The 21,233-nt window shown below is 47.4% G+C and overlaps 1 protein-coding gene across 3 annotated transcripts in view; it reads left to right on the forward strand.

Moving 5' to 3' along the window:
• tenm1 (teneurin transmembrane protein 1) overlaps positions 1 to 21,233 on the forward strand; it is a 1,545,585-nt gene that overhangs the window by 1,120,260 nt on the left and 404,092 nt on the right. For all 3 annotated transcript variants that reach the window (XM_072505612.1, XM_072505613.1, XM_072505614.1), the window contains exon 5: positions 14,713 to 14,951. In XM_072505612.1, the coding sequence (XP_072361713.1) occupies positions 14,713 to 14,951 (239 nt within the window). The remainder of the gene's footprint in view (positions 1 to 14,712; positions 14,952 to 21,233) is intronic.

Below are 21,233 nucleotides of genomic sequence, written 5' to 3' on the forward strand. Positions count from 1 at the left end.
GCGCCTGTTTTCGGATGCTCCGCCCTCTCCAAATTGGCGTCATCGGGCAGTACGTTGCACGCTTTTGGGACGGTCTCAGGGCGTTACCTGAAGGCCTTCCCCTGATGCTCCGCCCCTGTTGGGCCGACTTGCCGACCACGCAGTTGGTTCGTGGTCTCAGCGGTCGGGAACCTGGCGTGGTGGCTGCGGACTGTGTCCAGCGCTGCCAACGGTCGGGCGGGAGCCGTGCTGCTGGCCGGGGGGCTTCGGCGAGATCAGGGGGAACTGGTGGGGGATGGCCCAGGGGTGCCGAGGGCGTGTCCAATATCTGGCAGGTTGGGTCCGTGCACGGCCGGCGCCATTTTGTACGACGCGACTGCTGCAGGTCGTCGCCGTGCGCATGCACATCCACGGACCCAGCAATTCTCCAGACATTTATATCGGGAAGGCCATGCGTTTTACGTGGCTCGGCTGCTAGCCCCTCGACGGTCGGAGGATTGGTGCTGGGCCTCGCCGGTTTTTCTCACTTAAGACACCACAAATCCTCCGGACATAGCCCCCAAATCGGAGAATCCTGCCCTTAGTCTCAGAAATGGAGAATCCCGCTGATGACATTTTTATGGCTTCTTTGAGAAAGATTGGAAATTTATACTCAATTCCCAGAAATTGGCACATTTTATTTGTTAAATCAAGTACTGTGCATGCTGCTGGCTAGGTCAGCATTTGTTGTCTTTCATTAATTGCTCTTGAGACGGTGATGGTGCATTTGCTTCTAGAAATGCTGCAGCCTGTGTAGTGTAGGTAGACCCACAGTGCTGTTAGATAAGAAATGCAAAGCTTTTGACACAGCAACTGTCAAGGAGCAGTGAAATATGTTCAAGACATATTGCGATGAGACTTGAAGGGAAACCTGAAGGTGGTTGTGTTCGTATCCATCTGTTGCCCTTGCCCTTCTAGTTGCTGGAGGTCACAGATCTGGCAGGTCCTGACAAAGAGTCCTTGCAGTATATCTTATCAGTGTTACAACAGGCTGCCGGTGAAGAGAGTTCATGTTTAAGGTGGTGGATGGAGTGCCATTCGAGTGGTTGCTTCGCTTTGGATGATGCTGAGATTCTTGAGTGTTCTTAGAAATCACTCATTCAGACAAGCGGAGATCATTCCAGAAAACTCCTGGGGCTGAATTTTGATCTGGAAGCAGAATTATGCTCCATTGCATGAATGGCCACACTTGTATTTTTGAAGGAAATCCCATTTTCCTCTGCATTCCCAAACCAGCCCTTTTACTCGGATCCTTTTGCGAGACAGAAATATGGGGTGTGCTGCCCCCACTGAGTTTGGCTTCCCCCTTTTTAATGGGGGCAAAGATTATGCATACCTTTTGTGTATTTGGTGTTTATTATTTGGAAGTTTATCAAAAGCATGTCAGGTTTGAAAGTTTGTGAAGTAAACGGAAAGCCTGCTGAGAAGTTGGGAACATTCTGAAAGTTAAGTGTTTGTGCACCTTCAAATGCCACGATTAGGTGCCGGCCCCGAACAGGCGCCGGAATGTGGCGACTAGGGGCTTTTCACAGTAACTTCATTGGAGCCTACTCGTGACAATAAGCGATTTTCATTTCATTGTATTGAAATGTTGATTTTTTTTTTAATGCCGTGATTCATCAGAGGGCTCTGTCCTTTGAAGGGAAGTTGACCAGCCTTGTGTATTTGTTCACGTTCATTACACAGCTTTTGCAATGGAAAAAGCACCACAGTGCAGTGGAAAAATGTTACAAAGTGCCCTGTGAGCCTGTGCTGTCATCTTTTATGGTCAATAAGAAGTCCAACAGGTTTGTTTCGAATCACTAGCTTTCGGAGCGCAACTCCTTCCTCAGGTGAATGAAGCAGTGGGTTCCAGAAACACATATATAGACAAAGTCAATGATGCAAGACGATACTTTGAATGCCAGTCTTCGCAGGTAATTAAGCTTTACAAGTGCAGACGGTGCGACTGGAGAGAGGGATAATCACAGGTTAAAGAGGTGTGAATTGTCTCAAGCCAGGACAGTTGGTAGGTAGGTACATCACGTTTAAGAAGGTTAGCAAGGATAATCCAGGGAACTACAGGCCGGTGAGCCTTACATCAGTGGTAGGGAAATTACTGGAGAGAATTCTTCGAGACAGGATCTACTCCCATTTGGAAGCAAATGGACGTATTAGTGAGAGGCAGCATGGTTTTGTGAAGGGGAGGTCGTGTCTCACTAACTTGATAGAGTTTTTCAAGGAGGTCACTAAGATGATTGATGCAGGTAGGGCAGTGGATGTTGTCTATATGGACTTCAGTAAGGCCTTTGACAAGGTCCCTCATGGTAGACTAGTACAAAAGGTGAAGTCACACGGGATCAGGGGTGAGTTGGCAAGGTGGATTCAGAACTGGCTAGGTCATAGAAGGCAGAGAGTAGCAATGGAAGGATGCTTTTCTAATTGGAGGCTGTGACTAGTGGTGTTCTGTAGGGATCAGTGCTGGGACCTTTGCTGTTTGTAGTCTATATAAATGATTTGGAGGAAAATGTAACTGGTCTGATTAGTAAGTTTGCAGGCGACACAAAGGTTGGTGGAATTGCGGATAGCGATGAGGACTGTCAGAGGATACAGAGGGATTTAGATTGTTTGGAGACTTGGGCGGAAATATGGCAGTTTAATCCGGACAAATGTGAGGTAATGCATTTTGGAAGGTCTAATGCAGGTCGGGAATATACAGTGAATGGTAGAACCCTCAAGAGTATTGAAAGTCAGAGAGATCTAGGTGTACAGGTCCACAGGTCACTGAAAGGGGCAACACAGGTGGAGAAGGTAGTCAAGAAGGCATACGGCATGCTTGCCTTCATTGGCCGGGGCATTGAGTATAAGAATTGGCAAGTCATGTTGCAGCTGTATAGAACCTTAGTTAGGCCACACTTGGAGTATAGTGTTCAATTCTGGTTGCCACACTACCAGAAGGATGTGGAGGCTTTAGAGAGGGTGCAGAAGAGATTTACCAGAATGTTGCCTGGTATGGAGGGCATTAGCTATGAGGAGCGGTTGAATAAACTCGGTTTGTTCTCACTGGAACGACGGAGGTTGAGGGACGACCTGATAGAGGTCTACAAAATGATGAGGGGCATAGACAGAGTGGATAGTCAGAGGCCTTTCCCCAGAGTAGAGGGGTCAATTACTAGGGGGCATCGGTTTAAGATGCGAGGGGCAAGGTTTAGAGTAGATGTACGAGGCAAGTTTTTTACACAGAGGGTAGTGGGTACCTGGAACTCGCTGGCGGAGGAGGTGGTGGAAGCTGGGACGATAGTGACATTTACGGGGCATCTTGACAAATACATGAATAGGATGGGAATAGAGGGATACGGACCCAGGAAGTGTAGAAGATTGTAGTTTAGTCGGCAGCATGGTCGGCACGGGCATGGAGGGCCGAAGGGCCTGTTCCTGTGCTGTACTTTTCTTTGTTCTTTGACAATCGCCAGGCAGGAATGTTCCTTTCCAGTCGGGGAACACTTTAACAGTCAAGGGCATTCAGCCTCTGATCTTCGGATAAGCATTCTCCAAGGCCGCCTTCAGGATGTGCGACAACCCAGAATCGCCGAGCAGAGCGCCCCCCCCCCCCCCCCCCCCCCCCCACCACCTGGCCTGGGCTCGCAAAATCCTACCAACTGTCCTGGCTTGAGACAATTTACACCTCTTTAACCTGTGATTATCCCTCTCTCCAGTCGCTCCGTCTGGACCTGTAAAGATTTAATTACCTGCAAAGACTCGCATTCAAAGTATCGTCTTGCATCATTGACTTTGTCTATATATATGTTTCTCGAACTCACCTCTTCATTCACATGAGGAAGGAGCTGCGCTCCAAAAGCTCGTGATTCAAAACAAACCTGTTGGACTTTAACCTGGTATTGTCAGACTTCTTACTGTGCCTACTCCAGTCCAACACCGGCATCGCCACATTTGTTATGCTGGGATTTAAATGGCTCTGTTTGATTTTTTAAAAACTGGTTTAGGCATTTGGAAAAATCTAACTGCCTGCTCCTTTACATTGATTGACAGGCATTGTGCTTTGAAATATAAAGGAGCACTTTCTGTTCTTTTCTCTGCAGAGAGCAGTCCATTGTTTGGATGGCTGTGGCCATTATCAATGCTTCGCTGAGTATTCTGAGGAATCAATTATATTTCTGAAGACGGACATATATGATGTCAGGGACCTCAGGAGGAGGCAAAGACGAATCACCCACATGGCAGTTCATGCTGAAGATGGTTGCAAATACTTTAACCTGGTCATTTCTGCTCATGTGGTGAGCTCCTCCACCCTTGAGGCTGGGGATGTTCATGGAATCTCCTCCTCCTGTTGGCTGCTTAATTGTCTGCCACTATTCATGATTAGATGTGGTCAGACTGCGGATTTTGACCTGTTTCATCAGTTGTAGGATTGCTTTCTCTCAAGCATGCTACCTTCGCCGTTTAGTATGCACGCATTCCTCTGCTGTAGCTTCATCAGGTTGGCACCTCATTTTTAGCATGCCTACTGCTGCTCCTGATGTGCATGCTCCCTTACTGGGTTTTCATCTTGAATGGATATTAGCACCATCCCAGGGATGACAGCCACCTTGACACTTAATTCCAGTTCCAGAAGGAATTTGCTTGCTTAATTTGCTTGATTACCTGGCTTTGAGCTAAAATTCAGCTGAATTCAACTTTCTAGGAAACAGTTAATTCACCTCTCGCACCCACACTTCCATTTATTGGTTGGCAAATAGGCTTGTAGCTGCTTCAGCCAGATCCACCCAATCAGTGACCGGCTGGATCAACCAACCATGTTGCAGATTTGCTGCCACTGTTATAGATGGACTGGATGGAATAGCTATAACGTCATGTTAAGAGACAGCAACCTCGGCCCTGATCTTCTTCAGCCCTTTCACTCCTCCTGGGCAATCCTTCAGCACAATCACTCAGAATCCTTACAGTGCAGAAGGAGGCCATTTGGCCCATCAAGTCTGCACCAACGCTCAGAAATAGCACTTGTCCCACGCCATTTTCACGGCCTATTCACGTAACCGGCACATCATTGGACTGTGGGAGGAAACCGGAGCACCTAGAGGACACAGGGGGAAAGTGTAAACTCTGCACAGGCAATCAAGGCTGGAATTGAACCCAGGTCCCTGGCGCTATGGACCAGCAGTGCCACCGTGCCACACTGATCTGCATGTGAGCATGCCTGAGTACAGCAAAGAGATCTGTGACATTCTGCATCCCAATCTCCCAACATTGAATCTGGACAGGAGAGTCACTTGCATACTGAAGCTCAACACCTCTGTAATGGCAGTTTGATTATTTCTACAAGATAATTAACTGTGCTGCAGATGACCCTTGATTTTTCCAAATGTTGTATAGTAGACTGAATTGTTGAAAAGTACTTCAGGAGCACTGCGCAGAAGTAGTCCCATTATCAAATGGACCGAATTGACTCCTGCAGAGAATTCTTCTCAAGCATGAATCTAATTTTATATGTAAGGTCTGTGAGCTCTGAATTCATAGGCACTCTAAGCTGTAAATTGGAACTTAATTGGATCTTTGGCCAGCTGATTCACATTCCTTCCCTGCCACCGTCTCTTGCTCACCTGCTAACTTGGTGGCACCACATCTACATTGTTGGTGCTGCATTAATCCTCTATTTTGCAAGAAGTGGCAGTTCTGAACATTTTTATTGTTTAAAGTAAAAAGGTGTCCCTTTAAATGCCTGATACATTCCCTTAAATTGTGCAAGCACACTTTCGGAAGACAATTTAATATAAACCATAAATAGCTGGTTGGAAAGGCTGTGAGCGGGTAGGATCACGAAACCTCCCACTCAGATCACAGGCAAACAGGATTTTCTATCCTAACATTCCTTCCCTGGCTACAATTTGAAAATTAACATAACACAGTTTAATTAGCATCATAGTAACACAATGCAACTGTTAGGTAAATTCCATGGGCGGTATTCTCTGTCGGACAACGTCGGAATCGGGAAACGCAATTGGGCACCCGATGGATGCCGGGCTACTCCATGGAATGGGGGTGTGAGCGGAGCTATCCACTGAGGCTCCTCCCGCCACCTGACACTGCCATTCCTGGAGGCCCGCTCTGGTCACAGTCAGGTTCTTCTGCATGCTCGCAGCCCTGGAACACAGGGACTGGACCACCACCATCTGGGATGGTGCCACATCAGCCTGTGACCGCGCCATCTCCCTCTGGGACTACCTCCCTCTACGTCTGTGCCATGTCAGCCAGCACCTGGGAAATGCCGGTGACGCTCCAAGCCGTGACCCGCTGTGACTGGGTCATGCTCACGAGCGCCGCTGCAATGTCCAGGTTGCTCTGACACATGGCTGCCTGAGATAGGGTAGCCCTGTCCTGGGATCGGCAACCACCTGCACAGATTATCCCAGGCTTTGGACATGCTTATCCATAGCCAAAACCCTCGGCCCCAATGCCTCCAACCCGGACGTCATCCGTGCGTTGTTGGCCTGGATGGCACACATGTTCGGCACCACCTCCCGTCCTGCCCATGGCTCGATGCTCGCTGACATCCCCTTATATAGTCCCCGACTCTGCAACTGCACCTAGACAATAGATGGGACTGTCCTTTCCAAAAGCCAAAAACACATCTGGACGGTAGCTAGTCCCTGGGGGCAGCCCGCTCTCCAACCTTCCACCCCCTCTGAAGTTACTACCTCCACCTGATGTCCTGGAACATCTGTGTGGTGCACTTCAGAGAGTATCCCAGGAGCCTCTTCACTAAAGTGTCCAACCGAGGAGGGTGTTGGGGATAGCTGTGATGGGAAATTCGTGTCATCATCGGAATTGAGCTCCGGGTTTTCCTGGGTCTATGGCCTATGAGCCAGTTCTGTGTCAGTATCATCATCGCTGCTCAGCAAACGGGGGGGGGGGGGGGGGGGGGGGAGGCTGCCTGTTGTGGCTGTGGCAGGGGGCGGGGACACCAGATGGACCCACCCCATCTCCAGCAGCTCCTGCGAGACACAAGACAAGATGCATGATTTGACCATGCGCCGGGGGGAGTGAGGGTGGTGTGGGATGAGGGTGGTGTAAGGGTGGGGGTGGGAGTGGTGTGAGGGTGTTGGTGAGGGTGGTGTGAAGGTGGTTTTGGGGTAAGGGTGGTGTGGGGGTGAGGGTGGTGTAGGGGTGGGTGTGGGAGTGATGTGAGGGTGCGGCGAGGGTGGTGTGAGGATGGTGAGGCTGGTGCGGTGGTGTTGTTGGGGGGGGGGGGTTTGACTCATGTGACACGGGGAACCACAATTCAGCGGGGTCTCACTTCCTCACCCGTGGCCGATCTCCACTCCCTTTCCTTTCCTCAAGCCCACCAACCATGTCCAAGGCCCACTGATCTGCCACTGTGAGGGGCTGCAGGTCCCGTGGTCTCCCTCCAGTTTTTTCTCACTCCGGCGGTTATGGGCGGCCTTCTCCTGGAGGGGGGAGTGAATAGAAAATGCCCACTGTTAGACAGTTCAACGCATGCAACCCAGGGAGTGGGTAGCTGATGGCCGGGTAGTCATGGAGGCCGATATGGGTGCCGGCAGATGGTGCAGTTTGGAGGTTCGGCCGCTCTCCTGGTAGGGTGGGCTAGGGTTATGAGTGTGTGGGATGGGGGTTCTTGGAAGAGGCCCAGTGCTGCCTACTCACCCCGGCCGCCCTGAGAAGGTTGTGCAGTTTCGTCCGGCACTGTTGGCCGGTCCGGACGGAGTTGTTCACAGCGCTGACCACCTCTGCCAGCTGTGCCCAGGCACGCCGAACAGCGGCAGTTGGCAGCCTCTTTTCAGGGCCAGGGTACAGGGAGGCCTGCCTCTCCTCTACGGCATCCAGGAGGGTCTCAAGCTCGGCATCCGTAAATCGTGGGGCCGCGTGTGTTGCTGCCATCTTGTTGGCTGGGTTGATGTGTGTGGGAGTCAAGTGTGTGTATGTGCGTCTGCAGCTGGCCAGCCTCCTGAGTGTGAAATGCGAACCCAGCAAATTGTTTCTCATTGGAATCGATTGTGTTCCACGCGGTGCCGGTGCGAGCCCCATATTAGTCCCTGAATCGGTCCAGGTGTGGCGCCAATTTTGCTGTTGTGGAAGTCCACGAATCCTGCACCGCCGTGAACACTAAGGGCGGGATTCTCTGATGCCTGCCACCGATATCGCAATTGGCGATCTGGCGGGAATCCCTTTTGACACCGAAATCGGGGGCAGCGCCTGTTTTCGGATGCTCTGCCCCTCCAAAACGGCATCATCACGGAGTATGCCGCACACCATTAGGAGGGCCTCGGGACATCACCTGAAGGCCCCTCCTCGATGCCCTGCCCTGATGAGCCGACTTCCCGATTGCACGGGATATGTGTGCTCTGAGTTTTCGTCAATCTTGCGTGGCGGCTGCTGGCTGTGTCCAGCGTCACCACAGTCGGGGGTGGGGGGGGGTGGAGCCGTTCCGCTGGCCGGGGTGGGGCATCAGCGGGGGCTGGTGGGGGGCAGTCCGGGCACGGAGAGGGGTGGTACGGGGGGCACTATCTGGCAGGTCAGGTCCGCACGCGGCTGACGCCATGTTCTATGGCGTGACCGCTGCAAGTCGTCACTGTGCGCATACACGGCCACGAACCCAGCCATTCTCCGGTCGTTTCTGGACAGGAGTTTTACCAAGCGCCGCTGCTAGCCCCTCACCGGTCCCGGAATCGGTGAGGATTCGGTGTAAATTTTGGCATCGTAAAACGCCTCTGATCCCATGCCGCCGTCGGCAGTTACCTGCAAAATCAGAGAATCCAGCCCTTAGTCTCAGAAACAGAGAATCCTGCTGCATATACACTTCCATGCTGGATTCTCCGTTTGGGAGACTAAGTCCTCACGCCGGCATGAAAACGGTGGTGTTTTACGGCAGGAAAACTGGCGCAAAACGACCAATTCCCTGCTCCAGGTGGGGCTAGCAGCCAGGCACTGTAACTGCCAATACAGCCCGACTGTGGCTGCACTGGACTGAGTCCGCAGATGCCATGCTGAGTTTCCAACAGGTGAGACCACACGTATTCCACGTCGTCAGGAACTCGGCCGGTCGGGGATGGAGCATCGCGGAGTGGACCTCAGGCAATGGTATGAGGCTATGAATACAGTGTGCGGCGTACTCCAAGAGTACACCGCTTTTCAGGTGGTGGAGCATCGCAAAAGCAGCACTGTCCCCGATTCTGTTGTCATCGGGGATTCTCTGCCCTGTCGGGGATCGTTGAATCCAGCCCTGTTCTGTTCAAAATCTGTATTTTTGATAGACTCTAATAAAGCTGAATCTGATACTTGCTGCTCAAGCTATTGGTAATAAATGCATGAAGAAAATTATAAGCGCGCTGTTTTATTTAAATACACAGGTATTCATTCGATGGGATAACTAATTTGCATCAAATCCATAAAATCCATAGACTCTACCCAGTGCAGAAGGAGGCCCTTCATCTTATCGAGTCTGCACCGACTCTCTGAAAGAGCACGCTGCCCAGGCCCAATCTCCAGCCCTATCCTTGGAATAATAATAATCTTTATTATTGTCACAATTAGGCTTACATTAACACTGCAATGAAGTTACTGTGAAAATCCCCTAGTCGCAACACTGCGGCGCCTGCTCGGGTACACTGAGGGAGAATTCAGAATGTCCAATTCACCTAACGTCTTTCGGGACTTATGGTAGGAAACCGGAACACCCGGAGGAAACCCACTCAGACACAGGGAGAAAGTGCAAACTCCACATAGTCACCCAAGAACGAAATCAAACCCGAGTCCCTGGCACTGTGAGGCAGCAGTGCTAACTACCGTGCTGCCCTTTGCAGCAATACCCAAATAAAAGACAATGAAAGCTATCTTGACAGTTTGATAAAAGCACATCAAGGTGAGGAATGAAGTGCTGGGAAGTGGAACAAATTTCAGACATACAAGCCTGGTTGGGAACTCCAAACAAGCGGTAAACTGTTCTGACCTCAGCAGGCAGAGGCTCAGGATATTTTTATGCCTGGGCCATATATCCTGTTCATTCTACACCCAGTATCCAAAATCATTCCTTGTGGTCATGCTCCCCGTTAGCTGTGCGGCTGAGTACAAATTAGCTCCTTTAAATGGCCAAGTGTGCATTGTCACGCCATAAAAAAATTAAAGGGGCTGTGTGCTTAAATAAATTACTCATGCACTCCAAAAAGGAATTAGAGGGTATAGTGGTACTGTTGGTACAAATGCAAATCGGGTAGCAGGAGCTCACTGCCAGGAAGTGAAGGAACGGTCCCCTTTACTCAGGTCGATCACAGGCTTCTTAAAACAACATTACAGTCAGGATGGCTGGAGGAAGCTCAGGGTATGGAAGCCCTAAGCAGCTCACTCTTGCTCCTTCCAACTCCACCAGAATATTAAACTAAAAGTTTAATTACTTGCCTGCTGTCTCTGCCTCTTCTCTCTCCCTATATTCTTTGAGATATAATAGGAAATGGGGCGTTGTTCCATCTTCAGAGCCCAATTTGTATGTGTGTAAAGAACCAGCAGATTTCCAGTGTGTATGCCTGCTATATGAAACTTGAAAAGGAAACGGGACAGTGAATTTCTTGAGCAATTTGCCCTCAGCAAGATTCCAAGAAACAGCCAGGAGTTAATGACCAGATAATCTGCCTTTTTCGTGATGTCGGCTGAGGGATAATGTAAGAAAATCTCTTGCTGTTTGTAATAATTCCATGGGATCTTTTCCATAAACCTGAGAGGATAGGCAGGTCTCAGGTTAATACCTCTAAGCGTGCAGTGCTCCCTCAGTATTGCATTGCAGTGATGTCTGGATTTTGTCCTGAAGTGTCTGGAGCGGGTTTTGAACCCACAACCTTCTGGCTCAGTATTGAGCTTGACACGGTAGCACAGTGAATAGCACAATTGCTTCACAGCTCCAAGGTCCCAGGTTCAATTCCCGGCTTGGGTCTCTGTCTGTGCAGAATCTCCCCGTGTCTGCGTGGTTTTCCTCCGGGTGCTCCGGTTTCCCCGCACAGTCTAAAGATGTGCAGGTTAGGTGGATTGGCGATGCTAAATTGCCCTTAGTTGGGGATAGGGTGGAATGTGTGGGCTTAGGTAACTTGCTCTTCCCATGGGCTGGTGCAGACTCGATGGGCCAAACTCTGGGAGAATGGGAAACTGATATCGCCTGCCGCAAATCCTGTTTCAGCGCTCTCCCGCAATTCTCCTCCATAACGGGATTTGAACCGGGCACAATGCAGCCGGAGAATCGACCCATAATCACAGAGGATTAAGAATGTTCACAACATTCTGTAATTAATTTTAAGAAAAATCAATGTTCATGACAGGTCTTGCCAGTGTTCTAATCCAACCTGAAAGGAATTGTTATGTTAGGTAATGAATAACACAAGCTGCCACTTAATGCAGTTTTGAGTAAAAGATGCTCCAGACTTTGAAGTGAGTTCAATGTGTTTTATTGAACTATTAGCACAGTTCTCAATGAGTTTGACTCTCTGCTAATCTAAATGTAGTAGCTCAGTCTAACTGAACCAGCCTTGCTCTAAGCCACGTGCTGGGGTGTGATGCTGAGGATACACCCTGTCTCACTCGGTAGATGTTGGTCTGTGGAAAGAGGCGGGGTGTGAGTGCCTCATCCCTTTTATAGTGAGATACCACCCCTGAGTGTCATGGCTGCTCATTGGTCATGTCCTATTCTATGTGTTCATTAGCTGCATGTTTGCATATCATGACAGGAATGTCCACTAAACTCAATTTATTGACATTTAGGGCCAAATTGTTCACTAAGTACTACAAAGAGATCCTGCCAAGGTTGTTGACATTCAGAGTCACACATCCATTTATATCCACAAAGTTGCATATTAACATTAATATCTCTGAAAATTATTTTATTGAAAATCAATAGGAATCAGCAAAAATCTGTTGCAAATTTGCTTTCATATACAGGAGTACCAAAATCGTAAGTGTTAGCTTTATTTCAAAGTGACCGGTTGACATTCCTCTTGTCAATCATATGTCATGTCACCACACATGTTGGATCAAACATGTCAGTTTAGGTCATGGGGATAGGTTAGTTGCCTGTCCTTCCAGCTGGGACGTAGTACACGGCATACACAGAGAAAAGACAAAGTGGAAGGAAAATTAAAAGAAGATTCCATTTTCATGAAAATAATAACGAGTTCCAGCTTTTTGGATGATAAGTGCCTCATTGGTTTGCTCAAGAATGAAGGTGGTGGACTCGTTCCTCTGATTCAGAAGGCGGTGGACTTTAAATGTTGGGGTACTACCTTTCAGATGAAATGTTAAACTGAAGCCCCATCTGTCACGTTAGGGTGGCCACATATCCAGCTTCATACTGAACAGTACGGTGTTTAGCCAGACTGATCACAATCTGCTTCTGGGTGGTTTAATATTCTGAATCTTAGTAAAGCAGCACCGTTATGAACCTGCGCGCTCGTTCCTTTACTTGTCTGCAGTCCCGATCTGACAGAAATCCAAATAAAACAGACTAGAACAAATCACAACATGTACAATTCTGCAAATTGCTTTTGCTAAAGGTTGCAGCAGCTAGGAGGCTCCAAAGATGTTTTTCCTTAGTCTTTTCCAGTTCATGTCAACTTTCCAACTCCACTGTCCCTCCCAATTTGCTATTCCTCCAACAGTAATCTCAGTCTCGAAAGAGAGCAAATTAATTCACTGCAGTTTACTTGGTCAGCTGGATGGGACTGTCCCCACCTGGTACGATTCTTATCTGTCTGGTCATGTCCAGAAAAATCACCTACATTAGCTTCTCTTTAGATTCCGCACAGCTTCCAAGGATCTATCCTTTGTCCCCTCCTAATTCTTATCGATATACTGCTCCTTAGCAATGCCATTCAGAAATTCAACATCAGGTTTCATATGAATGCTGTTGGATTCAGCACCGTGACTTCTCTCGACCTCTGCACTGCTGTTGCTTTATCATGTTACATGCCCAACAAACTGTGCTGGATGAGCAGAAATTTTCTCCACTTAAATATTGAAAAGACCAAAATCAATGGACGGAATTTTCCCAGAGATTGGCAGAGGCTGATAGTGGGCAGTAAAAGCAACATTGAAGCTGTTGGCACCTGTGGCGGCATTATTCAGCATATCGCGAATGATGCACTCACCTGAGCTCCTCTGGGAGATCAGCTCACCAGGTGCACGCCTTTGGAGACCAATTGGGTTTCACACCAATCTTCCCTCATACCGACGTGAATGGATTTCCTTACTGGGATGGGGGGGATGACGCAGGCCTACAGGCCTGACAATTATGTGCAAATGTTGAACATCAGGAAACACGTTACATCACTGGCAGGGTGCTGGTTCAATCGTGTCACCACTGAGACTGCCTGTTTGAGATCCAAATCTGTAACATTACTGCTTCAGTTCATCTGCTGTTGTTGAAACTCTCATTCATGTCTTTGTTACCTCTAGTTTTTATTATTCCCAAAACTTCTGTTGATAAACTTAAGGCCACCCAAATCTTTGCTGCCCATGTTCTCACACCAAGACCTGTTAATCCATCATCCTTATTCTTGCCGACCTACATTGGCTGCCAATTAAGCAGCAATTCAATTTTTAAACATCTCATCCTTGTTTTTAGGTCTATCGATGACCTCATTCACCCCTATCCCCTCACCCCTCCCTTTTTTCATAATGCCCTCCAGCCCCACAAACTTCTGAGATCTAATTTCTCTGATGCTGACCTCCTGGGCAAACCTGAGTTTACCATTGTGAAGTGTTACCATTGACTGCCTAGACTCTGAACACCCCTCCCGATACATTCCTGCAAAGAACCTAAGGATATTTTACTATATTCTAGCTGCTACATAAATGCAAATGGGCATCACTGTTTGCTAGAAGACCGCTATCTCTCAGAGAAATGCCTGTTTGCCATTTGTTGTATTTTAGTACAGTAAAAGTTGGAATTGATTTTTGTAAGTAAAGATTCCTGCCAGGAATGAGTACAAATCGAATTATATATGTTACTAATGTTTACTTTCTATAAATGCAAATATTGCAGATAAGAAGTAGAACAAGTGCTGATTTTCATTATTTTCTCTTCCTCCCCTTTTATTTATTTACTTTTGGGAGCAAGTGGGTTGTGAATTAATGTGTTCTTCTTCTCAGTTCTGAACATCCTTTAACAAAGCAATTTGGTTAATTGTGGAAGTCGCCAAATGGATATTTCAGCAGAGCTGTGATGTTACTCAAGTTAGCAGAATATTGTTTTGAATGAAGAAAATTAATACAAATTGAGCCTGGAAAGTTGCACTAAAAACAGAAGTTTAAACTAATGAAATGTAAGTTGAAAGCAGACATTTGGAACTCAAATGGCAATAAATTGTCGGAACAATCATGGTTGAGGAAAAAATGGTAGTGATTTTCAAATTACAGTAGGAAGCTATCACAGAGGGTTGAGCTTCCAGGCGGATGTGTTTCAGTGGAAGGAATGACCCTATTTAGGAGATGGCTCCAATAACATTGTCTGGAAAGGTCAAAGGCTGAAAAAGGTTCTCTTGAAATGCAGTGCCGTTGTAGGAGAGTTAAACAGCTTTTCTTTTCACATTGTGATCAAGGTGTTAAAATTGTGCAGATATATGAAATGCAGGTGCCAAACTGTGACAGTCTCAACCTATACCTTCCTTTCAATCCTGTTTAGTCTCTTTCTCTGTTTTCCTATAGGCACTTCCTCTTTAAACCAGGATCTGGTACATCCAGCCTCTATGGTACTACCAATCCAAGCTATCCTTTGACCTCCAATACTGTTTACTCTCCACCTCCGAGACCCCTTTCTAGAAGTACCTTTTCCAGACCTGCCTTCACTTTCAACAAACCTTATAAGTGCTGCAACTGGAAATGCACAGCACTGAGTGCAACAGCTATTACTGTGACACTAGCGCTCCTCCTCGCATATGTTATTGGTAAGTTTCTTCTTTAATCTCATCTGTTACTTTCCACTTCATTATTTTTCCCTTAACTACATACTACATTTTATTCTGTGCATAAAAATAAATCATCTTCCCTTGTACGAGAAAAGGTTAATTGTTTTTGTAATTGCATGGATTTGCATAAAACAATGCAGCATGTTCTGTATATAAATGTACTTTAAGTTGTCTGAGGTGCATTCCAATTTACCGATTGTTCTTTCTCTTTTTTATGCTATAATTGTTTCTTCGATTATTTTTAGCTCGCCCTTCAAGTTCCCAGTGGGCAATGCAAAACTTCTTCATGACACCTTCTGGGGGAACTTGTATAAGGCAAAATCAGTAAACTAAATAACTATCAGAGGGAACAACATCCTTCTCTATGGATGGGGTTTCTCAAGGTGCTTTTTTCTTTTGCTCACAGACCATTTGTGGCCTGTGTGGACCTTCCCCAGACACTTGGAAAGATCCAGACAGATTGATCACATTTTAGCTCCTTCCCCTTGTACAACATCTTTACAGTCGTAAAGGATGATTTTCATCATCAATTAACGTGTCATCTTCAGTGTAAAATTTTTAATTTCTCTTGTTATTTTAAACCAATTGCCTATTTGATAAGGAAAAACTCAATGTGTCATGTCTCATTCACTGAGCACAGCAGGCAAACAGCAAAATAAATTAAGTAACTTTGTAAACAGCTACAAAAATCCTAAGTTAACGATGTATTATTTATCTGTAAATTGTGTTAGATAACAACTACATAAACGTTCTTATTGAACTGAATCTCATTCTAATATTGGAATCCTTTTTAAAAGAGTGCAGTTGATTTATATTAATGCATTTTGGGTGGAGAGACAATATTGGATCTAAACTGCGCGTATAGTGGGTCAGGCCAGCCCATATCGCATTTCAGTATAGATCAGTATTCAATTATGAATTTAATTACTAGGACTTTTCTTGTCTCTGAAGTGTGTCCATCTTTTAGACTGTAATGTCAGTTTACTGTAAATATTTGGCTGATTTTTTTTCTGTAGACTTTTGCTCGTAGTACATTAGTCTAGCTAATTGAATCAAACATTCAAATCAAAGACAGCTTAGCCTTGCTAATGATTTTTATCATAGTTCTGGCGCCATGTAATTTGCATGGCAGGTAATGATTTTCTTTTAAATGCATAAATTCCTTCTGTTTAATCATCTGAGCGAATCAACACAAGAAAACACTTGTTCTCTTTATTTTAAAAATCCCTCAATGCCCTTTGATGATCATTGGGATACATTCATTAATCGCGTGTCTGACCCGAATTGAACTGGAATTGGAAAACAGAATTCAAAGCTAAAATAACTGCACTGGATGCCAGCGCCCAACCATTTTAAGGCATTTTTTGCTTTCAAAGGCTAGTCCGTTTTGTTCCTGAAATATTAAAGTGACTTGTTCACAATATGATTTTCTGAAAAGTCTCCAGTCAGAGATCAAAGCTGGTCTTCGCTCTTAGATTCTATTCATGCTCTACTCTAATTTATTCAGATAGCGACAGATAGTGCAGTGCTCACATCTAGCATTTTTCTGCACATCTGTCGTCATTCTTAGTCGCAACTCTTAACATTTAAAATGACCGAATGAGCAATGCCCAATCTGCATTATTTTATCTGCTGCTCCTCCACTCACTGATGATGGGGGAGAGATCCATTGGTGTCAAAGGCCCTCCAGTAATTTGCCAAAGTGTCCATTCTTAAATGAGAATAGGAAATGCTGGAAATCCTCAGAAGGTTCATTCTTAATGTGTAAGCTTAGGTTAATGATGTTAAGTGACAATGGGCTATTCAATCAAGCCCAATCTAATTCTCCCAAGACACTTCCCAACGTCGGTCAATGGTTTTTAAATTATTATTTATTCATTCACGGAATGTAAGGCCAGCATTTATTACCCATCCCTAATTGCCATTGGGAAAGTGGTGGTAAGCTGCCTTCCTGAACTGTTGCAATCCACGTAGTGTAGATATACCCGCAGTGCTTTGAGGGAGGGTGTTCCAGGTTTTTGACCCAGCGGCAATGAAGGAATGTAATATAGTTTGAACTCAAGATGATGTGAAATGAAGAGGAACTTGCGCGTGGCGGTGTTCCCATGCGCCTATTCTCCTTGTTCTTGTCCTATTGGGTGGACGTTTGGAAGGTCCTGTCAAAGAAACCTTGGCGAGTTGCTGCAATACATTCTCTAAATAGTGCACACTGTGGCTAATGTGCACCAATGTTGGAGGGGGTGTATGCTTAAGGTGGTGAATGGGGTGACAATCAGGCAGCCTGCTTTGACGTACAAACCTTTAAGCTTCTTGAGCGTTGTTGGAGTTCCACTCATCCAGGCGAGTGGAGATAATTTCATCACACTCCTGACCTGTGCTTTAAAGGCTTTGAGGGATCAAGAGGTGAGTTACTTACTGCAGATTATCCAACCTTTGTCCTACTGATGTAGCCATAATTTTGTGTGGTGATCCACAGTTAGATTTCTCTTTTGAAAGTCATGATTGAATATGTCTCCTGCAAACTCTCAGGCAGCACATTCCAGATGCTAACCACTCGCTTTGTAAAAAAGGTTTCCCCTCATATCTTTCTTGTTTCTTTTGCCAATCACCTTAAATTAGTGTCCTCTAGTTTTCAATCCTTCAACCAATGGAAACAGCTTCTTGCTAGCTCCTCTGCCCAGAACCCTGGGCGTCATGCTCCGACCCCCCGCCGGGTCGGAGAATGGCCGTTGGCCGCCGTGAATCCCGCCCCCGCCCCCGCCGAAGTCTCCGCTCCCGGAGATTGGGCGGGGGCGGGAATCTGGCCGCGCCGGTTGGCGGGACCCCCCGCTGGATTCTCCGGCCCGGATGGGCCGAAGTCCCGCCCAGGAATTGCCTGTCCCGCCGGCGTAAATCAAACCTGGTATTTACCGGCGGGACCAGGCGGCGTGGGCGGGCTCCGGGGTCCTGGGGGGGGGGCGCGGGGCGATCTGACCCCGGGGGGTGCCCCCACGGTGGCCTGGCCCGCGATCGGGGCCCACCGATCCGCGGGAGGGCCTGTGCCGTGGGGGCACTCTTTCCCTTCCGCCTCCGCCACGGTCTCCACCATGGCGGAGGCGGAAGTGACTCTCCCCACTGCGCATGCGCGGGAAACTGACAGCGGCCGCTGACGCTCCCGCGCATGCGCTGGGAAACTGACAGCGGCCGCTGACGCTCCCGCGCATGCGCCGCATTTCCGCGCCAGCTGGCGGGGCAACAAACGCCATTTCCGCCAGCTGGCAGGGCGGAAATCCCTCCGGCGTCGGCCTAGCCCCTCAATGTTGGGGCTAGGCCGCCAAAGATGCGGAGACTTCCGCACCTTTTTGCCGGCGCGATGCCCGTCTGATTTGCGCCGGCTTTGGCGCCAGTCGGCGGGCATCCCGCCGTTGGGGGAGAATTTCTCCCCCTATTCTTTTGAATACCTCCATCAGACCTTCACTCAACTTTCCCTTCACAGAGTAGAACAGCTTCATCTTCTCCAATCAATCAACATAAATGGAGTTCCTCATCCCTGGAATGATTGTTTCATATCCTTTCTGCACCCTCTCTGATGTCTTCACATCCTTCCTAAAGTTTGGTGCCCAGAACTGATCACAGTGCTCCAGTTGTGTTGAAACAAGTGTCATGTATGGATTTATTATAACTTCCTTGCTTTTATACTTCATGCCCAGGATCCCGTAAGCTCTGTTAACCGCCTTCTCAATCTGCCCTGCCACCTTCAATGATATGTGCACGTATAGCCCCAGATCCCATTGCTCCGGCATCCCCTTTATAAAATTCTAGCCTTGATTTTATATTGAACCTCCTGGTTCATCCTAAAAGAATTAATCACTTGATGCTACTCTGCACTATTTTAATTTTCCACTTGTCCATCCATTCCTCCAACAGTTTATGTCCTTTTGAAGTTCAGAACTCTTCTCCTCACAGTTCACAATACGACCAAGTTTTGTGTCATCCACAAATTGTGAAATTGTACCGTGTACTCCAAAGTCAAGGCCATTAATATACTTAAATCAAGAAGAATAGGGGTCCTAACACCAACCTCTGGAAAATCACCCAGTCCATAAAACAACCATTCACCGCTGCTCTCAGCCAATTTCCATAGAACCAGAGAACCATAGAATTCCTACAATGCAGGAGGAGACCTTTCGGTCCATCAAGTCTGTACCAGCCCTCTGAAAGAGCACCCTACTGAGGCCTACTCCCCCGCCCTATCCCTGTAACCCCACAACCCCACCTAACCTTCACATCTTTGGACACTAAGGCACAATTTAGCATGGTCAATCCACCTAACTTGCACATCTTTGGACTGTGGAAGGAAACAGGAGCATCCGAAGGAAACCCACGCAAACACGGGGAGCAAGTGCAAACTCCACACAGTCATCCAAGGCTGGAATTGAACCTGGGTCTCTGGTGCTGTGAGGCAGCAGTGCGAGCCATTGTGCCACCGTGCTGCCCCTTACTCGAGTTGTCACTACCACTTTTATTCCATGATCTCTAAACTTGCTCACAAATCTGTTGTCTGGCACTTTTTCAAATGTCTTTTGGAAGTGCATCAACTGCATTATACTCACCAACACTCTCTAATACCTCATGAAAAAACTCAAGCAAGTTAGCTAAATGCAATTTGCCCTTTAACAAATCTATGCTGGCTGTCTTTGATTAACCAACATTTGCCCAAGTGAATACTAATTTTGTCCCAAATTATTGAGTGGAATTTTCCCCTCTCACCAGTGGGAATTTACACAGTTCTATTATCCAACCGCACACACACCTGGCGAGGGAGAATTTTAGAGCCCTTACCTTACAGTTGATGCTGGCAGCACTACTGGAGCTTACCACCGGTATGGCGTGCAAAGACACAATTGGGGATGAGTCTGGAGGCAATAAAGGACGAGAGGGTGGAAAACATGAAGGGATGGGAGGTGGAAGGCACAAAGGGGGTGGGTGGTCTGTTGAGGAAGCATGGTAGGGTGGGTGGAGTGAGAGAGGGAAGAAGGGCATGAAGGGGAAGGGGCAGTAGGAAAACAAGAAGAAGAGAGGGACTGGGAAGTGGGAGGAGCCAGAGTGTTTCAGAGGGAGGTGTCGGCAGAGGCAATGTTGCAATCCTGGGGGAGAAATGAGCATGCTGGTGATAGGAGGTGATGGTGGAACGCAGGTGGGTTGGTAGGGTCAAGCTCTGGGTACGACGGGTGTGGTGAATATATTCAACTGAATATGAGCTGTCTGTATAGTACTGTGACCTATGGCCAGGAAATGGTAATACGATCTACTTCCAGGTATTGTACTAGAACCCCGGTGGGCTCCGCCCTGGGGCGATATATAGACCTGCCACCTGTGGGCGGCACTCATTTGTACAGCAGACACTGGCAGGCAAGTTTCTGGATAATAAAGCCTTATGTTCACTCGTTCTCATAGTCTCGCAGTGAATTGATGGTATATCAACGGGTATAGTTTTCATCTGAGGGCTATTGAGGGGGACAAGAATGATGCCACAGATTATGGGAGTGGGCAGGATTAGGGCTGGATGAAGACTGTATGAAATATTTTTGTGTTGGAAATTCTCACTACTTGGTGAAGGCCACATGGCAGCAGCACTGGCCCAGGGGGTTCTCATGACAATGAGATCCCAGCAAGGGATAGAGTGGCCGTTCACTCTGCACCATTTGCCATCAGCTCCAGTCAGAATTAGGGAAGAATGGAGGGAAGGGGGGAGGGAATGCCTATTAAGAGGATGCAGGTAAATGGCAGCCAAGTCACGACTGCAAACCTCTATACACCATGGAGAATGGACCTGTCTGTCTTTCCTTTGAAATTAAGTCTCTCCATAGAGTCTCGAGGGCAGTGGAGGCAAGGAATATTGTGAGTGGGAGGCCTCTGGCACATGGCAGTCATTTTCCTTGTCACAGAGTGATGTCTCCATGGCAGCCATGCATTAGGGAGAGGGAGACCCATCCTTGGTCCCCCACTGGAAGGGGTGATGTCCGCGCGAGCATTAAAAAAATTAGCACCAAGAATTAACCCAGGAGACTTCCAATCAGAGCAAGCCAGAATATATTTAGAACTGCCAAACTATATACATTGATTGTACACCTGTGTCACCAGTGTTAATTCAAAACGTCTAATTTTCCTAACTCTACCACAATGTCTAAGCGCTCGGCCTTCTGTGGGTTTCAGTTCAGGGTCAGGTTTATGGGACATGGGCATCACTGTGGGCCAAATAGCTTGCTGCTCTGCTGTAAC

This window comes from Scyliorhinus torazame, chromosome 5, assembly GCF_047496885.1.
Source record: "Scyliorhinus torazame isolate Kashiwa2021f chromosome 5, sScyTor2.1, whole genome shotgun sequence".
In the NCBI taxonomy this organism is placed as follows: Eukaryota; Metazoa; Chordata; class Chondrichthyes; order Carcharhiniformes; family Scyliorhinidae; genus Scyliorhinus; species Scyliorhinus torazame.